Genomic DNA, 10699 nt, shown 5'->3' on the forward strand with positions numbered 1-10699 from the left:
ACTTAATTAGCTTTATTTGCATAGTTATCTTTTTGTTTCTTTATATAGTAAAGTTATTAAAGTGACTTATGAGCCTGAAAATGCGAATTAATTGGTAACACAATTTTTCTAACCAACAGACATAAGAGTAAATGAGAAATCGTTTTATTTTTTTCCAAAATAACTAACACATGGGCTTTTCGTTTTGAATCCTGCTGATTTATATTATTTGAATTATTTAGAGTTGAGGCCCAAGATTTAGTGGGTCCGTTGGCAGTGGATCCGGACTTAGTTGGGCCAGTTGAATTTCAGTTGGGCCTCAAGTTTTTTTAGATTATAGAAGAGGATTCATGTTTGTTGAAACATTAAAACATATATCTATCTAGCATCGCAAAAAAAAAAAACATACTGTAAAAGACACTCAACAAAAAAACATTTACTTTTGCCTTGGACATATAAATGGATCATACACTTCAACTTATTCCCCCGGATTTGCTCAAATTTATGATCCAAGTCTTGCAACTAATCAATATAAAAATATGCATATTTTGGCCCTTCATATTTTGGCCCATATGCATGCTCTCAATAGCGAATTCAGAAAAAATGAAACCCATGGGATTGGATGCTTTGAAGAATGTCGTCACCGACGTTAGATGGCAGAGGAGACGCACCAACCGTCACTAGCAACGGATTGCGAACAAATATCAAAACTGTATCTGGTGATGAGGTGAAGACGTGTGTTGGCAATTGAAACTAAAAAAATATATTACAACTATCCTACATCGGTGTTCAGATAGACTTGAAACCACTATATAATTCTAATGGGTCACTCCTATTATCAATTGGTTTTAGGAACCCATGAATATCTATGAACCCATGAATATCTATCAACAAGCAATATAGGATTGGCTATAAAGGCTCAAAATACACACATGACAATGTGAAACAAATTTAGTGTGTCTGAGTTGGTCAAGCGGTAATTTTATAGTTTATGATTTTTTCTCATAGAATCTTATACAATTGCAATGTAACAATTGATTCTTATACCATATCATAAATGTCTGCAAGTTAAGATATGATATCATAAATGTAACAATTGATCCAAACGATGAAAGAATATGATAAGATTATAACTATTCAAATGTGGCAAGACCACTTTAATAAACAAATCCATAGTAGTTCTGTGGAGGCCACAAATACAGTGACAACATATACTCTACTAAATTAAATATGAGAAAACAATACCATACACATTGTTAGATTTTAACATAATAATAATATAGCTGAAATACAAAAACCCAAGTTGTTTCTTACTCCTCAGATTCTTGGTACTGTTGGAGGATCTGAGTACAGCTAGCCAGGGGCGTTCTCTTGACGAATCCAAGAGCGTTGGCGTAGCGAGTGCGCGAGTTCATGCCGTTGTTGTTGGTGAGGATGACACGAGCGCGGTCACGGCCTGCATCAGGGGAGCTGCATTCAGGGTCGGGGCTGCTCACAAGCACAGTGTCGCAGAAGTCATCTGCACGATCGCTCTCCACCAGCATCTTGTATTTCCCGGCTGAGTCAGTCACTGCCTCCTTCGTGTATGTGAGCTCAGAGTTTGCCCTAGCCCTGCATTCCAGTCTCACCACAGCATCTGCCAACAACAACCAGATTGATCAATTGAATAATTAGAGGATTAAATCATCAAAAACAAGCTCAAAATTGTTCAATCCTCCATCAGGATACACAGTCAAAGCGTTGAGCAATCGATAACATTCTATCTATGATTTTCTATCAGATCATAATCCAGTCAAGCATTTTGTCAAACAGTTGGGTTACAATTATGAGTAGCAAAATCCAACAGCTGCTCAAACCACAAAATGAAGCAATGTCGTAAATTATGTGCAAAATCACTATTAATCAACACAATAACTAACCAACACTAAAAAGAAAATCGAAAACCAGGGCACCTTCACTTCAAATTTGAGCTAAATTTCTTCAATCCACCAAGATCGACGCAAATCTTAAATTCTATAACTCTCACACTTAATTCTAACAAATCGCATAGTAGATCTGCTATTAAACACATAATCAAACACATATCCGTATGAATTCGCAAAAACCATACAGTAAATCGGAAATGCAGTTAACCTATGTACATCCACACACCACACAATTCCAAGATCTAGAAAAATGCGGATCTACAAACACAATTGAGAGAGAGAGAGAGAGAGAGAGAGATGATTACTGGCAAGGTATTTGGAGGCAGAAGTCTCGTAGCCGCAGCGGCAGGTGTCACAGTAAACAGAACCCTGCAGCAGGAATGAGTCGCTAGCGAAATGACCAGCTGAAGCGGATGCAACAAACGCAGCTAGGAGAAGGAGGAGGATTTTCGCCATTGTTGTTTGAGGTGAGAGGTTTTGGTGTGGGAAAAAGGAATGAGTGAGGGAAAGGGAGAAAAGGGGAGAGTGAATTATAATGAGAGAAGCGTGTAATGGGCTGTCTCACAGCAAAGAATCACATGGATAGCAAAGGGAAAAGCGCGTTTCTCTCTTCTCTCTCTCTTATCTATTGATTTCGGTGGGGAGTGGGACCCACTTGCATGCCCAACTAAGGCTAATGCTATTTAAATTGGTTACGCGGATAGTTGAGAGTGAAGCTATTAGTTATTGTTGGATTAATGAATTCATTTGTTTAATTAAGGCTAATGCTATTTAAATTGGTTTAATGCTAAGCTACGAGTGAAATTAATACGTAGTGTTGGATCATGAATGGATTTTATTGTTATTGAGATAGGTGATCATGAATGGATTATCGTGTGATTAGATAATATTACTAGTTTATTGCTTCAATCCTCTTGCAAAATATTTGATCAATTTAGATGATACGGAGTATGATTTTTAAGAAATTATTAGGCGTGTTTATAACGAGTGGGAAAAATATTTTGTTTTGTTGTTATATTTAGTTGAATTCTAGAGTATTTATCAACATTAAATTGGTGTGTATATAAGGGATTGTAGCTGTGTGCATAACGTATAAGCACCTAAATGTATGTTTTTTCTTGATATTTCAAACACATGATATATAGTATAATCTATCATGAGCTATAGTCATGTGAATAATATTTATAAAATTATATGTTACATGTTGAGTAAGAAAAAGTGAAATTTTATTCCAGATTAAATAAATGAAATATTCATTCCTAATAGACAAACATGTCATTTGTGTTACATGTTGTGTAAGGAAAAGTGAACTTTTATTTCAGAGTTGGTAATCGGAATTAACAGCAAAATAAATTTTGTTGCAATTATTTAGGAGAAAAGAGCATATTGTAATTTAATTTTCATTACCTTAGCTAACTAATGGGCTTTCATTAGTATGCAATACTTTCTACGTTCAAGCCCGCAATTACGCGTTAATATTTTTTTTTTCTATTTGGACAAGCCCATAGAGTATTTTTTTTCCTGCACTTTCTCTTTTTATTTTTTTCTCTCTTTAGATTCTTCATATTACATGAACAAACGGTGATTAATTAAATAATACTCCCTCCGTCCGCCGTTAGGGGTCCAATTCCTTGGCGACATGGGTTTTAAAAAATATTAAGAAAAAATGGGTGAAAAAAATTAGTGGAATAAAAGTCTCACTTGTATACTATATTACTTTTAAATGTAGTGTGAGTGAAATAAGTTAGCGGAAAGTGTAACCCTATTGCCATTTATGGTAAAAGTGAAGTGGGAAATTCAGAGGAAGTAGACATTATAAATCTGATACCTGATATATATAAATGATGGACGCGGGCAAAACATCTCTCTCGATAATTTTAACACGAGTATTGATCCTACAACATTAGAGAAGGATTAGGATGAATATAAACCCCATCATAAATCTCTGAGAAACATCATTTAATTACAATCACAAATTTATCTCCATAGATAAAACCCAGTCATTCAACTTGTTACAAATCAGTTGGGAAAGCAATAAGTAGGTTTAAATTCTACATTACACTCTTCATAAATACTAAACCTTCCCCACTTGCATAATTGAATCAGTTTTTGGGTGGCTTGGAAGATGATTTCCTTTTCCTTGGAATGCATTTCCCTCTCATCAGCCCCTTCTCCTTCTTCACTTCTTCCTCTGCTTCTTCTTCTTCCCCTCCTAACCCTGCCTTAGCACACCTATATCAACACCACAACAAATCGAAACATTATTACTAGTGGCAAATCCAGATAACGAAACTCGCGCACTAAAATACAATATTGAAATCTACCATCACTAACAATAGATGACAAACTAGAAACACTATTCTGTTTATTTTATTTGTTCACCTTTCTTGATTGTAGGAAGACGACTTCTTGAGCACGGGCTCGTTCGCACAATCATTTGTCATAGATTCCACAATGCTTCCGCTGAAATACTCCTTCTCCTCGGCCTGCGAGTTCCCGAACCTCGGATTCTCCGACATGTAGCTGATCATCACCCTCTCCTCCTCCGTGGCCATCTTCGCGGCCTTGCACACCACCCCCTTATGAAGACTACTCCCTCCGCTGCAGCTCTTCCTCCCGGGCACCGCCTCCTTCACAGAGGCCGGGAGCACCGCCCTCCTGAACGAGCCCGTGCCCCCACACGCGATGAGGCTGAGCAGCATGGAGTTCCTGCTCAGCATCGGCTCGCTCCCGATGGGGTCAGCCTCGCTGGGGGCAGGGTTGTCGGAGGGGGTGGAGGAGGTGGTGGAGGGCGGCGAGGAGAGGGAGTTGGTGTCGAGGTTGAGCTCGGTGCGGGGGCTGACGCCGCTCTTTTGCGACTGCTTGTGCTTGATTTCCTCCTCCTCCTCCTCGGCTCCTTCTTCGGTGGAGACGCCTCTTGAACAGGTGGTGTGCGTCGCGCCTTTCTCTTCGTATTCTTCTTCGTCTTCTTCCTCCTCCTCTTCGACGTTCGCCATTTCCCGCTTCGGAGATGGATTTCGGCATTTTGCAGGGTACAGATTTGTTTCCTGGTGTTGGAATTGCTGAACATTGCCGAATTGTAGGTGGTGCAGCTTCTCTGAAGTTCATTTTCAATTGGATTGTTAAAGTAACAAAGTCAGCTTTCTAGGGGCAAATTGGTCTTAAAAAATATCCTAAATGAAATTTGGTCAAATTATGATCCATTTTCATACCTTAGGAAATTAGGCGGAAAAACCATAAAGTTTAAATTTGTAGTCAAATTTTAAAAATAATTATGTCACATTGAAATTCGACCAAAATTCATGATTTTAACAAATCCAAACATCCAATATTTCCATCAAATTTTAAAAAATATAGGACAGACCAAAATTCATGATTTTAAGGGGAAAATAAATAAATGAGGTTAATTACCAGTGCAGTCGACAAGTAGTTCACAGCCTTTGAGCACATATTCACCTCCTTCCGACGGTAAAATCACATCATTTTGAGCCAAATCATTCCACACATACCCATTCTTGAAGCTCCTACATTCCATTCACAACTAAAATCACAATTTATCTCTACAAATCAAAGGTAAAAAAAAGGTAAAAATTTAATAATTACCTTTTGCAGGACCAGGAGTAAAGTGAAGGCATGCCTTTACCTCTCAACACTTTGAGCCGATCCAAAACATCTACCAAAAACAAAATGCAAAAATAGATTAATTAAATACAAAATTCATGTAAAATTGAAGGAGAGGAAAGTAAAAAAAAAAAAAAAAACCTTTCAAACGAAGGTGTTGGTGGGAAAGATGAGAGACTTGAATGTAGTGTGGGTGGTGAAGATGGCCATTTGTGGAGAGATAGTAAACAACTTCAACTTTCTTGAATGTGGGCTTCATCACTCTTGTTTGGTTGCACATTTTGGCCCTGTCTGGGCTCATTTCTCTCCGGATTCTTCTCCCTACTTCCATTGCTCACACACTGATAAATTGATGTCTCTCTCAATGAATAATGGTGACAGCTTTGTTTGAATGGATTTCTGATTTTGGTGGTTGTGGGGAAAGCTAAAAGAAAGGCTTTTGTGGCAAGAAATTTAAGAGGCAGCTTTATAGGGTCAAATCAGACATGAAACTATGAAAAGGGATCTGCTGCACGCAACACTTATTAGTGATTCAGAATTTACTTTTTTTTAGTGTCGTCAACTCCCACTTTTTTAACCTACCCATAAGTTGCTGTTGCGACTTTAATTCCTATCTTATTTATTTATTCATTTTTAGACTGATGGGAGTACTGGACGCGAGACTCCGGCTAGACGCGTAATGGATGGTCTTAGATGACTAGATGTGATTAATTGGATCTATAGTCTTATATTAAAACATGTAAATAGGTATTTGATTGCACATATTAAAATGTAACAAGAAATTAAATATTAAATGAATATTGTTTATTTATAGGAATTTTTGTATGAGAAATGATAGAGGATAAATTCTAATTTGGTATTACTTGTGTATAAAAGTATTTTCAAGAGAAATATATTTTTTTCTGCAATTATTCATTATTCAATCAATGTAAAACAAATTGGTGAATAAATGATTTACTCCCTCTATCCTAAAACTAAGTTTAGTCAAATTTTTTGACACGAAAATTAAGAATTTGTATTGAAAAGTAGAAGAGATTAATAAAGTAGGAAGGATAAAGATAGTTGAATATATGTTATTTTTTTATAAGAAAAAAATAACTCAATTTAATTGAAACAATCCAAAAAGGAATAAGACTCAACTTAGTTGCGACGGAAAAAAATATTATTAACCCTTTTCTCTTCGAATTTCAGTTTTAATTTTAACAGTTAAAAGCTTTTAGGTAGGGACAATGTGTGGCTCCTCTGTTCAATTTCGTTGGTTAGAGATAATAGTATAGTACTATAAATTATTGTGAGGAAATAGCTAGTTTTGGACATCTTGCCAGAATGAAAAAAAAAAACAAACTCTATAAATCAGTCGAATTCAACTTAATTTTTAAAATGCCTCGGTTCTTCTCGAATCGTCGAAATTACAAATAAGTTAATTACAATCGACCAATGAAAATTATCCATTTAATTTTCACAAATTAAATAAAATTTAGTAATGGTTATATACTACCTCCGTCCGTGAAATATTGTCCAGTTTTATTATTTTGGTCCGTCCGTGAAAAATTGTTCACTTTGCTTTTATTCTATTTTTGGTAAATGATCTTAACTTTCCACTAACTTTTTACACCAACATTCTATTATAAAATCAATATATAAATGTGAGACTCCGATTCCATTAAATTTTTTTTAACTCATTTTTTTTCTCATTTCTTAAAACTCGTGCTTAGTCAAACTTGGACAATATTTTATGGACGGAGAGAGTATTAAACAAGAAGCCATTCAACATATGTGTAACAAAGTGATAAGCTAACTCCGATATCATTGTTATTAAGTATTAACCAAATAGAACAACTCTTCTTGAAACATTAATCCATCAAATTAGGTAGTGCTAATTTTTTGATATTTATTGTTAATGCAGTTGATATGTGACAATTCAGTCCCAGTCCTTAACATCAATTTAGTAAAACAAAACAAAACAAAATAAAAAATATCAACGTTCACCTAAACGATGCAAAATCACACGATCACTTCTGAAATTTTATCTCTATATTCGAAGTCTGAATTTGTTTACTGAAATTACTGACATATGATTATTAGGTAGTCCCCCACTTATTTACTTTTTCTTGTTTCCTTTCTTTTTTTGAAATGAAGGGAGTAAATTTGGGAACCTAATTAAGTCTTTAATCATTATCAATTATCCATTATTTGGCTTTGGATTCCATATTTGCACCAAATGCCTAATCATATTTGTGTATGCTTTTACTTTTACTAAATCGACTTGTAATGATTAACTTCATTGACTCTCGTTTCTCTAATCCCACTCGTGATTTGTGATTGGAGAAATTAATTACTACTAACAAATTTGTGATTTATGTTTTTTAGTCAAAATATTAATTACTTTTACAAATATTCTCTCTCTTTCTGCTTAAACCAATTGAATTCTCTGTACAATTTCTGTCAAGGTGTAAATTACTGAATCTATTGCAGCATTGGGCTTATAGGCCCAATTAACTCAGGCATATTAAATTAGATTCTGCTTGTCATGAAGCTTGTGTCATCTTCTGTTTTCTTTTTAGAATAAACTACTTTTTTATTTAACTTGAAACAGGGGTCATAATATAGTACTCCCTTCCTCTAATATAATACTCCCTCCGTCCCGGGCTACTCGCCCCTTTCCTTTTCAGCACGGAGATTAAGGAATGAGTGTATAAGAAAGTAAAAAATGACGGCTGTAGGTGAAATTTTTTACTAAAAATGGAAAGAGTGCAAGTAACTTGGGACGCCCAAAAAGGAAATAAGTGCGAGTAACGGAGTAGTGCGGGACGGAGGGAGTACTGTATATTGTTTTCTTTTTTGTCGTTTTATAAAAATAAACCATATCTATTTATAAAAACTTTTTTTTTACTTTTCTTATTTCACTTTATTATTTATGGGCTTCATCATACATTATTATTCAACTACACTAGTACAACCCTCGCGCACGATGCGCGACCGACCACATTTATAATAATTGAATGAGTATGTATAGCTAATTACCAGAATTGTGATATTATTAGTAAGATGAAGTTTATTAATGTTAATAAAATTTATATTGTTCCAAACAAATCACATTCTTTTCATATTATTATATATAAACTTATATAAATTTGATACATGCCCAGTATCAGCATATGGCTCAAAGTTTTTAAGGGGGAATATTTGCCCTTAAAAATTTTCTAATAAAACATGTAAAGCATTTTTTAAGTTTAATTATCATAGGGGAATAATAACCCTTCTAGTGTACACTCGTATTGATGAACGGATCATTAATTTATTTTTATATTCGTTCAAATTTTAAAAAAGTAAGCAAAATCTACATTACATTTACATATCTGCACAATAGTTTATGTAAAAATATTGCATAAGGTTTTCTATTTCGTATAATTTTATAATGAAATTGGTTGATAAACAAAAAAATTGATTTATTAATGCAAGAAAGAGATAAAACAATTTGGAGGAAATTGTTAGTTACGGAGTAATAAATTTGGTTAAATTACCTTCAGTTTTAAACTTTTAATTTCTAATAATTCTTACCGATTTGATTCCTACTCATTGGGGATATAAAACAATTCCCTTCAATTCTAATTTCTACAAATTCCTATTGATTTCCACAAATTAATTTCGACTAATTCCTCCGCTCAACATTAAAAAAATACCTACTATGAATTACATTGCTAAAATATTAAATATAATATATTTACGGATTGTATCATTATTTATTTTATTTGTTTTTTCGTTCATTTGTGGATAGAGAAGGCATTTGGTGTATTTTGCCTAGAAGGCATTTGGTGTATTTTGAAATAAAGGATATATATGTGAAAATTACACAATGAAAACAATATAAAAAGTAAAACTCACTTTTGCACAAACCTTTATTTTTGGTGTTGTCAGTAGATACTTGTTATTAATCTCATTTTCTCATCTCAATCTCCCATTCTTATTTCCTCCTTTTTTTTCCTTTGTGCAGTGTGGTTTTACAGATATATGCAAGAAGAGTGAAGATATATTAAGAATAATTCATCATTTTTTTTTTATTTTTGTGCAGCACCATATGTAATTGTTAGGGTCATAAACACAATAGCAAAAAAAACAACAAACCAAAAATAAAGAAGTAGATTGGATAGATTTCATCTTAACTAACTGCAAAATATAAAAGGCTCAGTGCTTTAAAGATTATATTAAAGATTTTATAAGAGGGAGAAAAAAATTTACTGAAATAAAAATGTAACAGTAAGATCGTAGAGAGAGATGATGAATGTTTGTTATTGGTAACTTGTAGTTAGGGATGTCAATCGGGCCGGCCGTCGGGTTTCGGGCCAACCCTACTCGGGTTGCGGGGCAATCGGATGCGGGCTAATCGGGTTGTGATTTCTATCGGGTTATAAAAGCTCAGCCCTAACCCTAAAAGCTCGGGTTTCGGGCTAGCCCAGCGGGTTGATCGGGTTGCTACCGATAATATTAACGTGCGATCAATCCAATAAATAATGATTAAAACTACTAATATTCATACAATGTAAAACATTTAATTATGATATATTTGAGATATATGCTTAAACTCAATCATAAACATGATCAAATACTAATATTTGAGATATTTCGTAGAATTTTAATGCATGTTTTAGAAATTTAAATATTTTTTTTGTGAATTTGAAGTTTTTAATTTATTTATCAATTATTATATCAATAAAAATTTAACATATAATTTGTATATTTAATATAAAATTAAAAGTTATTGTTTTAGTTAAAATTAATCAATAAAATGTCGAATTAATATTTTATTAACATACGATCAATCCAATAAATAATGATTAATATTACTAATATTCATACAATGTAAAACGTTTAATTATGATATAATTGAGATATATGCTTAAACTCAATCATAAACATGATCAAATACTAATATTTGAGATATTTCGTAGAATTTTAATGCATGTTTTAGAAATTTAAATCTTTTTTTGTGAATTTGATGTTTTTAATTTATTTATCAATTATAATATTAATAAAAATTCAATATATAATTTGTATATTTAATATAAAATTGAAAGTTATTTTTTAGTTAAAATTAATCAATAAAATGTCAAATTAGGAGTAAAAAAATAGAATAATAGAAATTTTATCGGGTTTTCGGGCCAACCCATCGGGTT

The 10699-nt window shown here is 33.5% G+C and overlaps 2 protein-coding genes across 3 annotated transcripts; both read right to left on the reverse strand.

Moving 5' to 3' along the window:
* Window positions 1–1088: 1088 nt before the first annotated feature.
* Window positions 1089–2471, reverse strand: LOC121787590 (major pollen allergen Lol p 11-like). The gene is made up of 2 exons (XM_042186365.1): window positions 2210–2471; window positions 1089–1615 (listed from the first exon to the last, which is right to left on the reverse strand). Exons 1-2 carry the CDS (start codon window positions 2358–2360, stop codon window positions 1290–1292), a joined length of 477 nt encoding a protein of 158 aa, XP_042042299.1. The 5' UTR covers window positions 2361–2471; the 3' UTR covers window positions 1089–1289.
* Window positions 2472–3648: 1177 nt separating this feature from the next.
* Window positions 3649–6030, reverse strand: LOC121787589 (protein SOSEKI 2-like). 2 transcript variants are annotated; one of them, XM_042186364.1, is made up of 6 exons: window positions 5667–6030; window positions 5508–5577; window positions 5316–5428; window positions 4287–5001; window positions 3985–4136; window positions 3649–3799 (listed from the first exon to the last, which is right to left on the reverse strand). In XM_042186364.1, the coding sequence occupies exons 1-5, from the start codon at window positions 5854–5856 to the stop codon at window positions 4007–4009; spliced, it is 1218 nt and encodes a 405-aa protein (XP_042042298.1). In that variant the 5' UTR covers window positions 5857–6030; the 3' UTR covers window positions 3649–3799; window positions 3985–4006. The 2 variants fall into 2 exon arrangements, with proteins under 2 accessions (XP_042042298.1, XP_042042297.1); XM_042186363.1 differs by lacking the exon at window positions 3649–3799 and having other exon boundaries at window positions 3845–4136; window positions 5667–6029.
* Window positions 6031–10699: the final 4669 nt, after the last annotated feature.

The sequence above is a fragment of the Salvia splendens genome, chromosome 22, assembly GCF_004379255.2.
Source record: "Salvia splendens isolate huo1 chromosome 22, SspV2, whole genome shotgun sequence".
Classification (NCBI taxonomy): domain Eukaryota; kingdom Viridiplantae; phylum Streptophyta; class Magnoliopsida; order Lamiales; family Lamiaceae; genus Salvia; species Salvia splendens.

What these genes read in the sequence shown, in the direction of transcription:
- LOC121787590 (XM_042186365.1), bottom strand. Translation starts at nt 2,360, where the DNA reads ATGGCGAAAATCCTCCTCCTTCTCCTAGCTGCGTTTGTTGCATCCGCT. An exon ending in TGCCTCCAAATACCTTGCCA is followed by an intron (nt 1,616 to 2,209) that starts GTAATCATCTCT and finishes TGTTGTTGGCAG; the next exon opens with ATGCTGTGGTGAGACTGGAA.
- LOC121787589 (XM_042186364.1), bottom strand. Translation starts at nt 5,856, where the DNA reads ATGGAAGTAGGGAGAAGAATCCGGAGAGAAATGAGCCCAGACAGGGCC. An exon ending in TACTCCTGGTCCTGCAAAAG is followed by an intron (nt 5,429 to 5,507) that starts GTAATTATTAAA and finishes AATGGAATGTAG; the next exon opens with GAGCTTCAAGAATGGGTATG. An exon ending in TCTTCCTACAATCAAGAAAG is followed by an intron (nt 4,137 to 4,286) that starts GTGAACAAATAA and finishes GTGTTGATATAG; the next exon opens with GTGTGCTAAGGCAGGGTTAG.